Here is a 19,383-nt window from a genome sequence, read left to right as displayed (position 1 = left end):
TGCCAGGTTCCCAGACCCAGACTAAGCCTAACCCTTTTCAAAAAGGCATGTTTACTGCACTCGTCTCAGAACATGCTCACAAAACTGAACCCAGTATCAAAAATCACAACAACTGAAAGTGTGTGTATTGTTACGGTATTAATTCTGCTCAACAGGTGGAGATCTGATATCAGTAAAGTTTTCTCCCCTGACGCAAAGTTCACTGACCTGAGAGTAGCTTTAAACTTCAGGCCTCAGCTGCGTGACCTCACTGCTTGCTTTAGTAAGAGCAGAAGAGCTGCTCATAGAGGGTGGCTTTAGAGCAGACGGTCCGGTTATGCAACACAAACCCTGAAACAGGTTTAATTACCTGCTCGCTCGCTTTCACCCTCCTCCTCAATTAGTCCGCACGCTCTATCAATCCACTGCCTGGATACCATTAACACAGACAGCCTTGGTCATAAAAATGAATTGTGATGAAGTCAGAGCTAGGCAAACACTGCAGATCAGCTGCTTATATAGTAATTTTTCAATCTCAGAGACATGCTTTTCTAGGTGATAAAATTTTAATAAAAGTTTACTACATCTTTTGAATGCACAGCATCACTGTGATGAACAGACCAACATTCCACTGAAATGTAGGCATTTCTTCTCCTGTAAAGTTACAGTTTAAGACACGTTTTTCTTTGGATGGCGACAATATAAAAAAACTTAAACACTGGATTACTATTATTATTATTATTATTATTGTTGTTGTTGTTGTTGTTGTATTTTATTGCATTATAGCTCCTATTTTTAGTTATGCGTAATTCCTATTTGTTAAACTACTTATTTAAATTGTGCAGTAACATGGGCAGGGTAAAAACCCATTTCAAATGCATTGCCTGCAGAGGATGTGATAACAGCATCAACCAAATGTTATATGGAAATGGAGATATGAAGAATATAAAATGTTATGCAGCTGATATCATTAACTGTCATTAACCTGTGTTTGTGTCACAAAGTAAACATCATTAGAGGGCACTTTCGTCAGTTCAGCAGTCAAGTTTTAAGTTAGTCTAAAACTATTCATATTGACAAAGCCAAGAGTTTGTTTTTGACAGATTTTCCATGGCTTTTTTTTTTATTCATATTGATATCAGAACAATATCATATTGACCGAAATTACGAAATATGATATGAATTTCGGCCGTATCGCCCAGCTCTAGGTTATAATCTACTAAAAACATTTATGGGACGCCAACACTGGTAAGAACATTCAATGTCTGCCGTTACACACCACCACAAACAAGAAAGCTCAGCCACAGAAACCTGTGGCCATTGGAGGCCCGAAATTAGGGCAGATTCATGAGGGAACACTAATATACAAAAATTTTAATTTGATATTTAGTGTATTCTGGCATTAGCACCTAAAAGAACAGCATCATCACTTAACATTAACAACACTTCTCTCATCCCTCCATTTCAGAAAAGGTGAGAAATGCAACTCTAAACGCAGCTGTCGCTGTATGTTGCTTTTGCTTTTCTCCTCTCAGGCTGATTTGTCACAAGACACAGCTAAGCAAACAATCCTGCAACTTAATCTGAGCTAACAACATGACGCATGCCAGAGACACCAACACAGTACGGATATCTGTGCTTAAGAACCACCAATGGTGGATGGAAACTGTTGACACAACCAATTAATGTTTGCAAAACTACAGAACTCTCATGCAACAATATATGAACACATACCTAGGTCTGTGTTTATCTCATCTTGCCCGCACACCACTGTGTAACATTGAATAGGTTTCCTGACATTCTGTGCGTGTGCAGATATGATTATCTTTTAAATATGTTTCTTTTAAATCTTTAATCTTGTCTTATTTTACTTTTCACTTACTTACAATATAATTTCTGCTTCAAAATGTAACTGGTCTAAGCAGGCATATTTGTGTTTTACACACCCATTTCTGTCTATTTAATTTGGTTTGAATTTTACCTCATGTACTACACTATTTACTACATGCTTTGTCTGCACTCTTAAAAAGGGGACATTATTTTAAAAATATAATAATAATTAAAAAAAAGCCACTCATTCAGTAAATGGGCACATACACAAAGTCCACAAACACCACTTTGTAAAACAACTAGCCAGCTTTGATTTTGTGCTACTTCAGACATATACAAGGGGGCGGGGCAGCAAAGTCTATCTGAGTCTGTTCAATAACAGTGCAAAAATATGTTAAAAACAGACACAACGAATGTAAAAAGAAAGGTGGTCACTGAGTAAAAATGGAGAAATCGAGATCTGAGAAAAAAGAGAACCGAGCAAAAACGACTAAAAAATAGAGCTTCTGCTCCTTGCTCCTCACTGCTGTGTGTTCGGGACGGGGTGTACAACGAGCGGCTCATTTTTGCCCATGGCAAAAATGCAAAATACAGAGTAGCTGTTTCATATGATATTTTCTTCTCACAACTTATTATTATGTACATATTCTCATGATGCAAGCTCACATTAAATCATGTTATGCTATATGTTATACAAAAAGAATGTTCAGAAATGTTTTACTTCATGTTTATGTTAATTTTACTTTATATATAATGCTCAGTATCACATGTTTTATTCTATTGGACATTCCTGTGGATTGAATTATGATTTCAAAAGACAGAATCGGGATGACGTAGAGAAATGTGAAGTTGGGTTAGTTCATTTCACTGGTGTTCAGTGCAGTTAAAGAACAGCACAATCATGTCTGCTCATATTATTGATTCATTTACAGCTGCATTGGGTGTGTGTGCTGACTTTGTAGCCAAGACTCAGTTGTAAATGAGACATACATTTCATTGTGGCTACCTTGAGTAATAAAACATTCAATTAAAAAAACGTGAAATGATAAATAAAAACAGAGTTCATATTTGTTTTTAGTATTTTAAAGGGAACACATACTGTTTTTTTGTTAGTTCCAACTTACAAGCAATAGAAAAGCTAAATAAAAAACATTATATTGATTAAAGAAGGATCTTAATGTATTGTGATATATGTTTGATATAGCCCAGTCCTACTCTAAATTCAGGTTTGTGTGTAGTGTTTTCCTGCTACTAAGTAACCAGTCTGAATGGATCACACGCCACCGTGCCACTCTGAAATCTCACAAACTTTCGCAAATTTGACATTTTCTAATTAAATTAATTAATATACGAACACCACAGTACTCTCACACAAAATGTAGGAAATTTGCGAATGGCTACACCTGGCATACAGCATTTTCCCCCACATTTCACTTCGAATATAACCACATAATCAGCAGCACCATGTTCATTATTAAGCTTGTCGTCATCTTCTCTAATTAAGGATGAATACAGTAATGGAGATCATGTGCTGCCTCCATTAGCCTTCAGCCGTCCTGCTTCTTTAGTGCAGCCTTTCAATGTCCCTCTGATGTAACACATGCATTTGTATCTTATAAAGAGCCTGATTGGGTTCTGAAGACCTGGTGGGATCAAGGAAAACATTAAAACAAGGAGGTACCATCCACTTCAGTGAAGCATAGGTTATAAAAAACACCTGAAGGTCGTGTTAATAATTTTGACCCTGCATCGGACGTAACTGCTAATTCAGAAACTAATGAATGCCTGATTGCATATTGTTTGGTTAGCATCATATGCTTCTCTTCTCCTGTGTATTTATTGCATATCCTGCACACTGTATCTGCACTTTTTTTAATCCTGTGAATGAGCTACTGTTTTGTTTTGCACCATGGGAACATTATTCCAATGTACAATGAGTCAACAACTCAAGTCAGTGACAATAAATGCATCACAGGGGGCTTTGGGTCAAAACATTTCTCGTGAATGGTTTTGTTTTTAAGAAACATGTGAGCTGATATCAAAGCTGTGTCTGAAACTCTCATCTTCTCATTCACTAACCACTACAGAGAATGTTCTCTACAGAATAATCAGCCTGTGAGACTACACAGGTTTCCTCACACTGGAAACATCACTGTGACTCTACATAGCAGACACAACCCAAATATCAACACAGTTAAGTGGTATGGTAATAACCTAATGGTGCTTTTCCACTGCATGGTACCTCCTCTGCTCAGCACGGCTCTACACTGCTTTTTCGCCAGCGAGAGCTGGACACTACAAAGGAGGAAGAAATTTCTACTGATCTGCCTGAACTAATGTGCATTACCACTGCTGTTGCGGTTTCCAAAGCCTGTTGTTTCCGTTAGAAACAGTGGTTGTAACGTCAGAAGCTACATGTCGGAGGAGCCATTATAACTTAAAACCAGCCCATATTAAAGGACCATAAGAGTATGCAAAGCTAACCCGAGTTGGTACCATCCAGTGGAAAAGTGACACTGCCATAAAACATCAAAACAGTTAGGTTAAGGAATGATTTCCAGCCTCCAAAGTACTGTGGAACCTACAGCTACTTCCATTTCCCCAGTTTAAGGAATAATGATATTATTTACTGCACACAAAAATAATTTATACTAGCTGATTTTAATTAATTAATGTTCTGATGGTGTTAGAAACATCAGGCAAAACATGGATTCTGCAGAAACATCCTGCTCCTCTGATTTCTCCTCTTAAGGGCTGAAGCACTGTGAACATATCTTTTTATCTTCAATGTAGTTATTCTAAAGCTGTATGAACTATATGAACATTAAAGTGTCTATAAAATGCGTTGGTCAAATTGCCACAAAAATTAAAATCAGAACGGTTCTCTTTATCCCATGTTTTCAGGTAGACAAAATGATACGCAACATGCACTGATAAAGTGATTTTTTCATATGTCCCCTTAAAGACTTGCTGACACTAATTCATCTTAGTGCATAAATTTGAACGTTTTATCCTCATTTCAAAATTGTACTAAATGCATTACAATGCAGCCTAAGAGATAAAAAATAAGAAAAAGGTGCAGGAAAATGATTTTACATTTCAGAACCACTATGAATAGTAGAACTTGTGCCACACACACAAACGCACACTCAAGGCCTACGGTAACCTGGCTCCACATATTCATACTGAAGCTATAAGGAGTGTTTCACCTTGGACCTTCACCTTTTGAGTGAGGCACAATTCGAGGCAATCATTCAGTGCAGGGGTCACTTAAAAACGACAAAATTGAAAGCTCCTGCAGGCACAATTGTGAAAACTTGAACAACATAGATAGATACTATGTAGAACCTTGAACTATCTAGAATCTTGAAGGTTCTGTGAGAGGTATTTACAACAGGTTCTTCCAGCATAGACAAGAATCAGCTGTTATCATACGCTGCTTATTCTGGGAACAATCTCACAGAACCATTTTGAGTGTAAGAGTATATTCTCTTTTAAAACACGGTTCTAAATAAAAGCCTGTTTTAATCATGATTTTCATGATAAAGTTTAAAGATTTTTCAGAGGTGTACAGTAGCACATAATCAAAGGAAATTTTAAACAGAACCTCGTTTTAATAACTATTTGGCCTTATAGTGGAATTATCTCTTCCACCTTAAACCGTGCAGCAGTTATATTGTGATGCCTGAGGCGCCAATAAGTTACTGCGGCACCTTTTAAGGTGGAACGGAAAATTTGAGTACGAAGCCAAATGCCTGATATTTTAATCGTATATAAAGTCTTGTCTTAATAACAAAACACGGTAAATATGGTCATATCCTAAAACAGGTTACAAACTCGTAGAGTAAAATAAACAAACGTTACAGAAAGGTAGAAATCCTCACCTTCCAAGAGGCGCTGTATTATGGAGTCGATGTTTAATTTGTCCGGCTCCGCCATTTTCAGCTTTTTTTTAGTGGTTTTGTCGAGATTTCAAGCAGGTCAGGCTTCTCCGTCGTCTGGAATAATCGTTAGTGGTCTAAATAAAAAATAAGGCCCCAACCCAAGCGGGTAAAGTAGTTTACAAAAGGGAAAATGAGCGTTTGTTTAAACTCTGAGCTTTTGCTGGCTATGGTTCCTTTGTCGTTGTGCTCGCTGTTAGCTCGCAAGCTATTTACTACCCGTATTAAGTATTCAACTGAAGAAAAAACGGTTTCTATATATATAATATAAAAATAGACTACGTTCGCGCTCAGTCTAGGTTTATCAATTTAAACCTTTTATTCTAAACAGTTCCTTTTCTTTTCTATAACCCTCTTTTTCTTTCCGTGCGGTGTCTTTTCGCTTTCCTTCACTTCGGTACTTTAAAACAAGAGGAGGGAGGGAGGAGGCTGTGGGCGGGGCCTCAGTGCACGTTAAGGCCTTGGCCGGAGTTGATTGGAAATCACGCGTTTGAAAGTGAAGTTGTAAGCGTTTATTGGGTGAAGTTAACATCAATCACGTTAATGCGAGACGTCAGCAAGGAGGAAAAAACGGTCACAGACGACTCTGTTCCAAACTGATCCCCAGTCACTTAGTAGTGCACTATAGTAGTGAGATAACGGTTGATACACCTTAATTGTGCGCTAAATAGACTATGCATTTGCAAACAGCGTCTATATCAATATATGTCTAATACGCGGTGCGATATTTTGAAGATAAAGCTATCCTATTACGTAGGTTTTAGGACATACGCACGATACTTGGACTACATTAGAGAAATCCTCAGAGAAAGGAAAGGTAATAGACGGATTGAGATACTTATTTAACTAGATGTCAGACTAAGCATTTTATTAAATGCAGCCATCGAACGAGCTTTCATATAAATTGTAAGTACTCGCACCCTTCCTCTCTCCCTCCCTTCCTAACTCTATTCGTCCTCATTCACTCATTCATTCGATGGCTCACTCCTTTGCTAAAACACAAATGGCTGCCTATTCCCTATGTAGTGCACCAAATAAATCACACAAGTTAGTGCTCTAAATATCTGTCAGGAAATAGACTGATATTTAATGTTGAAAATGGCGTCATCATGTGGTCATCCTGGTGACCTACAAGATTATGGCTGCTTCTCAAATTGTGTTCTTCACTATGTTCGAAACAGTGCCCTATTCACTATATAGTGGACTATTTTGGGTTTCCGCCATTTTGTAATAGTGTCCGAAAACATACACCCTCTCCCATTTCTTGCCCTAAGCCTTAGGGCCTACCTGGAAGTGTGCACTTTAATGACGTTACCGAAGGGAGAGCAAAAGGGGCGCAAGGGTCCAAGTGTTCAAGAGGTCGGTGCGTTAAGAGGAGAATGGGACACTTCAGGTGTTTACATTACTACGGTTTAAACGCGAAACACCGTGATTAAAAGCCAAACTGGGCTCAAATTTACGCTGTTTTTTAAAATATTTAAATGTCTAAAATCGATTATATAGTTTATTATAATATGTATATTTGGAGGATGTTTCCCACAAGCTTTTCATTTTCTGCTCCTTTACAAAATGAAAATAATCTCATCTCTCCCTGTAACCCTCACTGGACACCTGTTAATGCCTTTCTGACTTTACAAGACATATCCAGATTTCTAAAGCTACAAACACCAGTGAGGGGCTCAGTTTTTATTAAACGAGTCTGTGATCTTCGTAGAACACCATTTATTGATTAGACTTAAATGTCCAGTTACCAGCAGTGTCCTTTTCTTCTATTAAATGTATTATACTTCTATTTGATAAAATTTTAAAGAACTTGTGATTACTAATGTTAAATTAACACTTAATATGAACTGAACTCCTTGACGTTTACATTTACATCACTACAGTTAAATAAGGCTTTTCCCTTAACTTCAGCATTTTTAAAATTTTGCTGAGATCCTAAGGGTCTAAATAAAGATAAAATATTCTAGCTACAGTTATAGGGTTAATGTTTCTCTGTTTTCCGAAGCCGCCTGTTATTTGTTTCTTCAAGGAACGTCACAGGCTCGCAATGTAATATTGGCAATTCCATCCATCCATCAATTATCCACCACTTATCCGGGTTCGAGTTGCGGGGGAAGCAGTTAGAGTAAAGAAACCTAGCCTACCGAGGCGTTCCCAGGCCAGTCGAGGCATGTACTCTCTCCAGCGTGTTCTTGGTCTTCCCCGGGGCCTCCTCCCCGTTGGACATGCCTGGAACACCTCACCAGGAAGGCGTCCCGGAGGCATCCGGACCAGATGCCCGAACCACCTCAACTGGCTCCTCTCGACGTGGAGGAGCAGCGGCTCCACTCCCAGTCCCTCCCGGATGTCAGAGCTCCTAACCCTGTCTCTAAGTGAGAGTCCAGACACCCTGCAGAGGAAACTCATTTCAGCCGCTTGTACCCGCCATCTCGTTCTTTAGGTCACTACTTTAGGGTTGGGACGTAGATCAAATGGTAAATCGAGAGCTTTGCTTTTCTTCTCAGCTCTCTCTTCACCACAACGGACCGGTACAGAGTCCTCATTACTGCTGACGCTGCACCGATCCGCCTGTCAATCTCCCGCTCCATCTTTCCCTCATTCGTGAACAAGACCCTGAGGTATTTAAATGCCTCCACTTGATGCAGGATCTCACTTCCAACCTGGAGAGAGCACTCCACCCTCTTCCGACGGAGTACCATGGACTCAGATTGGGAGGTGCTGATTCTCATCCCTGCCACTTCACACTCGGTTGCAAACTGGTCCAGCAAGAGCTGGAGGTCCTGGCTCGAAGAAACCAACAAGACCACATCATCCGCAAAAAGCAGACATGGAATCCTGAGACCACCAAACCGGACACCTTCCACCACTTGGCTACGCAGAGTCCATTAAAATTACGAACAAAACGGGTGACAGCGGACAGCCTTGACGAAGTGCAACCAGTCAGACTTACTGCCAGCCATACAAACCAGACTCTGTTTATACAACCATACAAACCAGACTCTGTTTATACAGGGACTGGATGGCTGGTAGCAAAGAGCCCCGTACCCCATACTCCCAGAGAAACCCCCACAGAATATCCAGAGGGACACAGTCGAATGCCTTCTCCAGATCCAGAAAACATATGTAGACTGGTTGAGCAAACTCCCACGCACCCTCCAGGATCCTAGCGAGTGTAAAGAGCTGGTCCTGTGTTCCACGACTGGGGCGGAATCCGCATTGTTCCTCCTGGATCTGAGGTTCAACTATCAGTCGGACTCTCATCTCCAGTACCCCCGCATAGACCTTACTGTGGAGGCTGAGGAATGTGATCCTCCTATATTTGAAACACACCCTCCGATCCCATCCATCCATTATCTGTAACCGCTTATCCAATTTAGGGTCGCGGGGGGTCCAGAGCCTACCTGGAATCATCGGGCGCAAGGCGGGAATACACCCTGGAGGGGACGCCAGTCCTTCACAGGGCAACACAGACACACACACATTCACACCTACGGACACTTTCGAGTCGCCAATCCACCTGCAACGTGTGTTTTTTGGACTGTGGGAGGAAACCGGAGCACCCGGAGGAAACCCACGCGGACACGGGGAGAACACACTCCTCACAGACAGTCACCCGGAGCTGGAATCGAACCCACAACTTCCAGGCCCCTGGAGCTGTGTGACTGCGACACTACCTGCTGCGCCACCGTGCCGCCCCACCCTCCGATCCCCCTTTTTAAAAAGGGGAACCACCACCCCAGTCTGCCAGTCCAGAGGAACTGTCCCCGATGTCCACGCAATGTTGCAAATACGTGTCAGCCAGGACAGCCCCACAATATCCAGAGCCTCAGTACCTCAGCCACCTCAGGCCCAGTGATAGACGAGCACTCCCTTATGATCCCCAAACTCTACTTTCTCTGTAGAGTGCTACTTTCTCTGTGAGTCGCCTAACAACGTCCCCGTTGAGGTCAACAACTCCCCACCCCCACCATATACAGTGTTGGTGGAAAACTGCTTTTCCCTCCTGAGTCGCCTGATGGTTTGCCACAATCTTTTTGGAGCTGGCCAAAAGTCATTTTCAATGTCCTCCTCGAACTCCTCCCACACCCGAGTTTTTGCCTCAGCCACAGCCGAAGCCACAAGCCGCTTGGTTTTCCGGTACCTGTCAGCTGTCTCCGGAGTCCCTTGAGCCAACCATGCTCGATAGAAATCTTCCTTCAGCTTGACAGCCTCCCTTAACCGGGGTGTCCACCACCGAGTGTGGGGATTGCCACCTCGACAGGCACCGACAACCTCGCAGCCACAGCTCCGTTCAGCCGCCTCAACAATGGAGGTCCATACGATAAAAAGTCGATCATCGAAATGCAGCCTAGGCTATCCTGATGCCAGGTGTACTTATGGACACCTTTATGCTCGAACATGGTGTTCATTATGGATAAACTGTGAAGGACATAGAAATCCAATAACTGAACACCACTCGGGTTCAAATCAGCGGGGCCGTTCCTCCCAATCACACCCCTCCAGGTCTCACTGTCATTGCCCACGTGATATGGCAATTATATGGGCACTTCCCTTCCTGAAAATGTCTGCTGTGAACTTACAGGAGGAGCGAATAAGCTGCACATAGTGGGCGCTCGTGAGCACACTTGTTGAAGAAAATAAAGGAATTGGGACACCCTAAAACCTTACACACTTGGGCGGGCACGAGCAAACTAGGGGCACAAGTGTAAGTATTGGGATGGGGGATAGTGAACAATTTAAAATTATATAATTATTGTGGTATTAAATAATTGTGCATCTGTCGGAACACTAATCGCTCTGGATAAGAGCATCTGCTAAATGCTATTAATGTAAATGATTGTTTGAGTGCCCTGAAAATTGTCCACGATGTGTTCGAACACTACTACAAAATGGCAGAAACATATATTAGTGCACTATATGGTGAATAGGGCATAGTTTCGAACACAGCAATAAGTGGAGAGTGGACACCCATAATGCACTTCACTGCATGGTATTTGGATTAGCGTCATAAATCTTCCTATCTTGCTAGATTTTCTTCGGGATCAATAAAGATGCTGGTTCGAACCCCAGAGCCGGCAGCTAATGACTGAAGTGCCCTTGAGGAAGGCACCTAACCTCCGACTGCTCCCCAGGCGCCATGCCTAGGGGCTGCCCACCGCTCCAGTGTGTGCTCACTATTGTGTGTGAAAATGTGTGTTTCACTGCATGGATTGGCTCTTATTTTTAATTATATAATTGTTTACAGTCATTCATTCATTCATTCATTCATTATCTGTAAGCGGTTATCCAGTTCAGGGTCGCGGAGCCTACCCGGAATCACTGGGTGCAAGGCAGGAACACACCCTGGAGGGGGCGCCAGTCCATCAGTGGGCGACACACACTCATACACTCACACCTACGGACACTTTTGAGTCTCCAATCCACCTACCAACGTGTGTTTTTGGAGTGTGGGAGGAAACCGGAGCACCTGGAAGAAACCCACACGGACACGGGGAGAACACACTACACTCCTCACAGACAGTCACCCGGAGTGGGACTCGAACCCACAACCTCCAGGACCCTGGATCTGTGACAGAGACACTACCTGCTGCGCCACCATGTCTCCCCATTCATGCATATTGTTCATTACTTTGAGTTTCTGACCGTGACAGGACTCCTTTACATTCTTCTTTATTCTCTTTTATTTACACATGTGCCTGCATTCCCTCTAACTATTCATCTGTCTGTGTCTGAATCTCAGATCTGTGCCAACATCTCCCTGTGCTGCAATAATGCCCCGACCACTCCCTCTGTTCCATTCACTAAGACGTTACATAAGACCACCTCCAGATTTTCCAGGTAAAGAAGGCATGGGGAAGTCACTATAATCTATTCCTAGAACATGACTCCTGGTTTCACCAGAACAGCTCCTCTCTGTCTGTCCACACTCCTACCTCTTCTCCTCTGTCTTGCTTTTTTCTTCTCTCTGTTTCTTTCTTTTTTCTCATCCTACTCTCTCTCTCTCTCTCTCTGCACTCCTAGCTCTCCCGGCTTTTCCAAAATGTTTGGAATAATAAACAAATATATAAAAATATAACCATTGCTCTCTGTTTTCTGTAATAAACAGGTTCTGCAGTCTGTCAGAAGAAAAGGCATTCAGCTTGATTTCAGTTTATTCTGAATAAACACAATCAGTTAAAAGCAGGTCTGAACATGACCTCTGATACTGGACAGGGTTTAAAACCAGCGTTCCCTTGGAGTATAAAACCAATAATAATATTGTAACAATATTATAATTGATATCTGTTTTATTATTTACATTAGGAGCTTTTATTATTGTTAATATATCATTATTATTAGTAGTCGTAGTGGTAGTGGTAGTAGTGAACAGCAGTTTTCAAATGGGAATACAGTTATTAATAGTTGTTGTTATTATTATTATCATTATTAATTCTAGCTGTATTGGTTGGTTGGGTTCTGCCTCGTTTTGGGGTAATCTTTAAATCTGTCTCAGAAGAGGCCTCAGCGATCTTTCAGACTGAAGAGGAGACGTGGTTTGTGCTAAACATAGCTCCTCTGGTGTTTAGTGAAACATCTGTGACTTGCTTTGGTCAAAACCCACAAGCATCAAAACCTACAGCAAGGTTCTCCCCCTGTGTAAAGAGCCCTAAGTGTTAGTGTGTGTTCATTAAAACTGTATAGTGTTTAGAAGTAACCAGGCCAGGTGTGCAGAAAAAGTAAGTCTGTGAACAGTGTAAACAGCACAGATAATGAGCAAAACAGCTAAAAGTTCAAGTATAAAATAAGTATGGATAACAGCTGAGTGCAACTGAGTAAGAAATAAATAAAACTAAAAAAATAAACTATACGTGTCTTGGTGTACTATAGCATTAAGATTTTCTTCACTGAAACACGGGCTGAGGTGAACTCCTGAAAACAACAACATAGCATTACCCCTCCTCCACCAAACCTCACAGCTGACAAACAGCACTCACACAGGAAATGGTCTCTTCCACTAAGCCCAGACTACCAGGTAAAGGTGCACGGTTCCTCACTCCAGAGAACCCCTTTCCACTGCTCCAGAGTCCAGCGGTGGGGCTTTACACCACTCTGTATAAAACATGTCATTGTGCTTCGTAAAATAAGGCTTCAATGCAGCAGCTTTGCCAATGAAACCCATGCCATGAAGCTCCTGGCACAGTTTTTGTGCTGTTAGTGCTTGAGGAGCATTCAGTGACACTACCCTCTAACACTGTTTGTCACTTTGTAGCTGAGTTGCTGTGGTTCCTTCATGGTTCCACTTTTCTAATACTCTCACAGTTGATGAAATGTCTTTTACAAACTGCCTCAGTGATCTTTCAGACTAAAGAGGAGACGTGGTCTATGCGAAACATAGCTCCTCTGGTAAAGTCTTTGACCTGCTTTAGTCAAAACACCACAAGGATCAAGGATCGAGCCCCTCAGCAGCGTTCTCCCCCTGTCTAAACAACCATGTTCAGAACTTGGTTCAGTACCTGTTCCTTTAAATGATAATGAGCCACTCGATATTCACCCCGACCCCAAGCGCACAGCAGTGAGGAGCGGAAGCGCTGGTTTTTAGCCGTTTTTGCTCGGTTCTCTTATTTCTCCGCACTCATTGTGTCTGTTTTGGGGCGTCAAACCTTGTCTTTACACTCTCACATAAAGGCGGCTCCAGCGCTGTGATTGGACAGACTCAGGGGGCGGATCACCTTGTTTTTTCCTGTGTTTTCTGAGGTAGTGCACAGAAAACTGACTCTGGTCTTGTTTCACAGTGTGTGTGTTGGTGGTCTCCAGATTCACATGTTAATGTCAAAATGAAAAGAACAAGGGATTTTTTTTATACTATGGCCTCTTTAAACCCCTTTCTCTCTCTCTCTCTTTCTCTCTCTCTCTCTCTCTCTCTCTCTCTCTTTCTCTCTCTCTCTCTCTCTCTCTCTCTCTCTCTCTCAACCATAATATTAATGTCACCACCCTCTTTTAACACTCATTGCCTATTCTCTCAGCTCCATTGACCAAACAGGAGCACTTTGTATTGTGAGAGAGAGACTGTGTGTGTGTGTGTGTGTGTGTGTTATATTAGGTTTAAAAGTAAACAAATACAACCTGCTATTTATCAGAGTGCAATCAGGAGTTCGTGATCCACAGAGTCGTCATAGTTTCTGTTGCACAAGGACTTGGAGCTGAATGAAAGAGAGAAGACAAGCTCAGTCTCGCAACACTCCCTCACCTGCTTATAATCCCCTCCCTCACATTCTTCTTTAAAAGGGTCCTCCATCACAATCGCCCCACATCTATCACGCACTTCACCATCGCACTCAGAGCCCAGAGTCTAACAGCGGAGCACAGTGTCGTCAAGAAAGCAGCTCTACAGAAATCCAGGTACTGAGCCTTCACACTTTTACCTTCTCTCATCCATGTTACTCTGGAGTCTGCTCGGATCTGAATACTGAGATGTCAATAGAGATGGCAGAAGATTCCAGAATTATTATTATTATTACTATTATTATTATTACACAGAAAACAATACAAACCCACAACTTATGTGTAATAACTCAGTTAATACTCAGCTGACTAATTACTGAATTTATCATAATATTGACTGTGTTAATGTAGAGTTATTACAGAATTATTCAAATAACCAAGAGTTATAGATGTGTAATAACACAGGGACCCGCCCTGTGACAACTGAAGAGGTTCACTACATATAGTTTATAAGTCTGAAAAGTATTTTACCATTATCAGTTATAACAATGTTATATTCATGTAAGAACAGTGTTACAATAACAGAATGAGGACTTCTGCGGCACAGAGGAAACTCTAAGTTATATAACGGTGTCAGAATTGGGCGGGAAAACGATCGCAACATCTCAGACATGATTTATACATATATTTATATATGCTGGCATTTGTTTAATTGTTTGTTTATTTAATTTAATTATTTGGGAGTCATTAGTGAAGCGCCACTGAGTTATTACTAACCCACTGAGATAAAATGTGTGATAACAAAGGGAGCTGCCCTGTGGGAACTGAAGTGGTTCACTATTTAATGTTTGTACTAATTCAGTTATGAATATGATGTAAATTAATAATTCAACCTATAGATCTGACCCAACTCTCAACACTATCATCTTTCAGCTGTTATAACAATATTATAACCATGTCGTATCAGTGTTATAACAAAGCACAGAGCACTATGTCAGAAGAGAGGATTATTGAGGACATATAACAGTCAGAAAAGTCCTTTTGAGTGTAAGTTGACTCTAGAGTCCAGTTTTATGTGAAAGTTTCCAGAGTCTGTGGAGTTCAGGGCTGAAATGTCGTGATAAGACCAGCGTTACAGACATGATGTGGATGCTGTGTGTAGATGATGATATCTCTAAACTGAAGTGAGATATTTTCACACTGTGGAAAAATACAGAAGCTCAAAAACCCACAGAAGCAAAATTACACATGGAGGCTGCTGAACAAATCCCTGCCGAGCAAAATAAACCCAGCAGTAATTACAGTTCGTCATTCCTCTGCAGCAGGCTTGAGCGGAGCACCTGCGGAGCTCTAGAGGAACAGCCCACAGCTCCGAGCCTGTTTTTGAGTCTGAGGAGATGAGCAAAGTGGACACTGAACAATATCTGCTGTGTAGAGATGGCTGTGGAAAGACTTAGAACAGGGTTTAGTAAATTGAGAAGAACTTGGGACGTCTGGTTCCTATCACCACCACGGTGAACGGATCTGACTTTCCAAGGACTGTACAGTTACCCACTTTGAACCGCTCTGGGTTTCTTTACCTCTGTTATCCCCTGCAGCTTGTTTGGAAACATAGGAACCTTGAAGCACACATTTCCAAGCCCTCAGGACTGAACAAACAGAACTAAACCCTGTTTGTAGGCCAGATAATCTCCTGCTGGGGTTCAGGTGTAGCAGGGGTGTAGGGTGTGGTTGAGGCAGGTTACAGCTTTTGAAACCTGTCCAGACTTGACCCTGAAGCTGGAATTCTCCTCAATGTTGTTTTGAAGCAACTGTAGCTCAGAGCTGTGAAATTCCTGCACAGACCTGCTCACAGGGAGGGGCACGGTGGGATTGCCATAGTCGTCTTGGTGTGTTACGGGCAGGCATTGTGTGTGTGTGTGTGTGTGTGTGTGTGTGTGTGTGTGTTTAAATTTGTATTAATCTCTCTTTCAACACCTCAACATCCATTTAATCATTGTCCTCCAAAAACACAGTGGCACAAGCTATACATTAGCTCCCATCCCCCGCTCTCCACTATACCATCAGATACCATCAGCACTGTCAGACACAGACACTCTATCTGATCCTCTGTTTAAAGCCCAGCAGAGCATAGACCAACACAGTTCCACTGATAAACTTCAAACAGTCGAGTGATTCTTTCTCTTATTTCTCCATTTTTGCTCAGTTCTTTTTTTCTCTGCTCTCTTTTCTAAATTTTTGCTTGGTTCTCTTACATATTTTCTCTGTTTTAGCTCTGTTCTCTTGTTTCTTTGCTTTCACCCAGTTCTCCATTTTTGCTCCGGTTTCTTATTACTCCACTCTCCACAGGGTCCAGCGCTGTGATTGGACAGACTCAGACGAGGGGGCGGGGCCATTCTAAAGTCTCTGCACTTGATGTCAGAAGCGGAGCAGAATCAGAACGTCTCGTTTTACTCCGTGTTTTCTGACTCAGGAAGTGCACAGGAAACTGACTGGGGTCTTGATTCACAGTGTGTGGGTTAGTGGGCACTGAGAGCGAGAGTTAATAATGTGAGACTGTCACTGCTCTAACCCTGTCCTCTCTCTCTCTCTCTCTCTCTCTGGTAGAATGGGTTCTGCAGGAATTCATATGGTTTGTGTCGGTCTGGGGCTCATAGGCCTCATTGCCGCCATCGTGACCTGTGTGCTGCCCAACTGGAAGGTGTCATCCTTCACTGGCTCAAACATCGTCACTGCACAGGTACCAGGCTCACTCTGATTCAATTTCCTTAATGGAATATTCCCAATAATATTCTTTATTTTCATATTATAATGCTAAGCATCAGGACAGGACGAGCTCTGGGGGCTGCAGCCAGGGGTGGGTTAAGGCTGCTCATGAATAACCTGCCGAATGCTGTGTGTTTATGAATCCAGCTGCAGGAGGAGGGTCTGTGGATGGAGTGTGTGGTCCAGAGCACCGGTCAGCAGCAGTGCAAGGCCTATGAGTCCATGCTGATCCTGAGCTCTGACCTGCAGGCCGCACGGGCCATGACGGTGATCTGCTGCATGGTGACCGCTCTGGCTCTGCTGGTGCTGTTCGCCGGCGCCGATTTCACCAAGTGCATCGAGAACGAAGACGTCAAGCCCAAAGTGTGTTTGGTGTCCGGAATCATGCTGCTCATTGCCGGCCTGCTCCTCATCATCCCGGTTAGCTGGTCGGCCAACAGGACCATCAGCGACTTCAACAACCCGCTGACCAACCCTGCCAACCGCCGGGAGCTGGGAAACTGCATCTTTATTGGCTGGGCCGGAGGAGTGCTCCTCCTGCTGGCTGGAGGGCTGCTCTGCTGCTTCAGCCGGCCACGCTCAGGGGGCTCGGGGGCCACGGCTAAATACTACAGCAACAGTGCCCCCCCCGCCAGCAAAAACTATGTCTAGACGGCGGAGAAACGCAATGCAGGCAGTGACTTAAGATCAGTTTTAGAACGTAAAGTTACAGTGAAATGTTCCATATTTCAATATTATCACTATAATCACACACTCAGGTGACTTTTAAATTGAAAAATACACAAATAAAGAAATATATATCCTCTGTAAATAATTTCCTTTTTCCTATTTGTAGATTGAGTGTACTCCCAAAACTGAGACTGAATTTTTTTACCGCCAAAGGTAGTGAATGGTTAAGTGAAAGGGAAAAGCTGCAGCTGATATTTCTGCTCTACGTGTTTTTGTTTAACATTTAATTGAATTTCAAAATCCAAACATTCTCCCGATCTTTTGTCATTTTACGGTGACTGTGTGTCGTATTAAAATCACATTCTCATTTTATTCAACAGAAAAGAATCTGAAAGTTAAGAGTTTATTGGGTGCTGCGTTCGTGCTGAGCTCCATCAGGAAAAAGCTGCAGAAGACTGTGATGGATCTGTTCTGTTCTTGGGGACAATACTGTGCCCAAAAGTCTATGTGAGTGTGGGTTTAGACAATTTACAGATGGGGATTACGATGATTACGAGTTCGGGAGCGTAATTTATTAAGAGCAGGAGAATGTTTTGATTTTTATTTACAATCCTACGTTACACAAAAACACTGATAAAACCCATTTAATCAGCAAACATTACACACTTTACCTGGAATAGCCCTCTCCCTCCCGCCATCACCAGTGCAGCCAGTGCAGGTGTCTGTGCGCTGATGTGACGGACCTGGGCAGTGTGCGCTCTCCTCCGGTGTGCGGAGCTGTCCAGTGGCGCTACATCAGCAGCCGTCAGAAAACAGGGGGTGGTCAACATCCTGTATCTCAGAAGAAACAGGTGCTCGTCCTCTTCCTCCCTGCGCTCTTTATCTTTTTAGATTTGATGGTGGTGAGGGGGTGGGGAGGGGGGTTCTCAGCTAACGGCTGTCATCTGGAGACGCCCACTGATTGGCCGAACAGTTTTGGAGCATGTCTTTTGGCATATCCTTTGAGAATGTTTATGACACGGTACAAAGCGTGTCATAAATATGGGATACTGTTCCCAGATCGTGTAAAAACATGTAGAGGCTTCGCTCCTGTTTTCCTGTTATTAGTAAATTTGTCAGAGTCCTGGGAATCGCACGCCTCTGAGACGCCTCCCGTTTCATTTTCAGATCTGTGGAACAACACGGAGGTGGTTTGCTCTGTTTGGGACGAGGGGTGTTTTCTCAGGGCTGTGGACGAAGGCTGTTTTTTGTCCTAAAGCTATAATCATGTCCTTCTTTGGACTCCTGGGGCCGGCGGTGTGGGTAAAGCTGACCATTATAGAATTAGCAGAGTGCAGTGGTCATGTTCTCTCCTCAGTCCACTGCAGGCGGTCATTTAAAGGGACTTTGAGCAGTAAACACGGGTCAAAGACATTTCAGTTATTGTTCTTTTAGTAACGTGTTAAATATCTTTTTATCTTTCCGTGTGATAATGAGCTTGTGTTTGGACTGTGTAACAAATAGATTTATGTTATTTGTCAAGTTACTTTTGTTTTTTGTTATTTGTAATAAACATCATTTTTCTCATTACTTGAGAATGTGTTATTTCTTCATTCTCCTAAAGCCTCAACCTCAGAACACGGTTTAAATGAAGGGTGAGAAGTGTGTAAGTGATGATGTCTCACACACACAGCTTGACTTTTCATACAGTGAAAATAAAGCATTATTTCCGTTATACCACGTTTGTCTTTGGAGCTGCTTTGCTGTGTTTAACTTCATCTTTGTGCTCTCACATAAAGGTGGGTCCAGCGCTATGATTGGACAGACTCAGACGAGGGGGCGGGGCAATTGTGTGTGTGTGTGAATGTGTGTGTGGTGTAAAGCTGTGTAGTTTTGAGACATGAGGATAGACTGTGTTTAAAATATTGTAATTTATTCAACACTAAATCATATATTAAAACAGAACAGAAATCAAATCCCTGAAGAGCAACATTGGGTTTGTGAAAAGCTGCAG

The 19,383-nt window shown here is 42.4% G+C and overlaps 2 protein-coding genes across 3 annotated transcripts in view; one reads left to right on the top strand and one right to left on the bottom strand.

Moving 5' to 3' along the window:
* The window catches only part of ppp1caa (protein phosphatase 1, catalytic subunit, alpha isozyme a), a 34,111-nt gene extending 27,964 nt beyond the window's left edge, over positions 1–6,147 (bottom strand). The window contains exon 1 of the mRNA XM_066642095.1: positions 5,694–6,147. Within this exon, the coding sequence (XP_066498192.1) occupies positions 5,694–5,748 (55 nt within the window). The 5' untranslated portion in view covers positions 5,749–6,147. The remainder of the gene's footprint in view (positions 1–5,693) is intronic.
* Positions 6,148–13,985: 7,838 nt separating this feature from the next.
* cldni (claudin i) lies at positions 13,986–18,959 on the top strand. 2 transcript variants are annotated; one of them, XM_066643113.1, is made up of 3 exons: positions 13,986–14,132; positions 16,563–16,695; positions 16,869–18,959. In XM_066643113.1, exons 2-3 carry the CDS (start codon positions 16,564–16,566, stop codon positions 17,370–17,372), a joined length of 636 nt encoding a protein of 211 aa, XP_066499210.1. In that variant the 5' UTR covers positions 13,986–14,132; position 16,563; the 3' UTR covers positions 17,373–18,959. The 2 variants fall into 2 exon arrangements, with proteins under 2 accessions (XP_066499210.1, XP_066499211.1); XM_066643114.1 differs by lacking the exon at positions 13,986–14,132 and adding an exon at positions 15,355–16,473.
* Positions 18,960–19,383: the final 424 nt, after the last annotated feature.

This window comes from Hoplias malabaricus, chromosome 13 (genome assembly GCF_029633855.1).
Source record: "Hoplias malabaricus isolate fHopMal1 chromosome 13, fHopMal1.hap1, whole genome shotgun sequence".
NCBI lineage: Eukaryota > Metazoa > Chordata > Actinopteri > Characiformes > Erythrinidae > Hoplias > Hoplias malabaricus.
The sequence above is the reverse complement of the archived record's forward strand: the minus strand, read 5'-3'. Positions and strand labels throughout refer to the sequence as shown.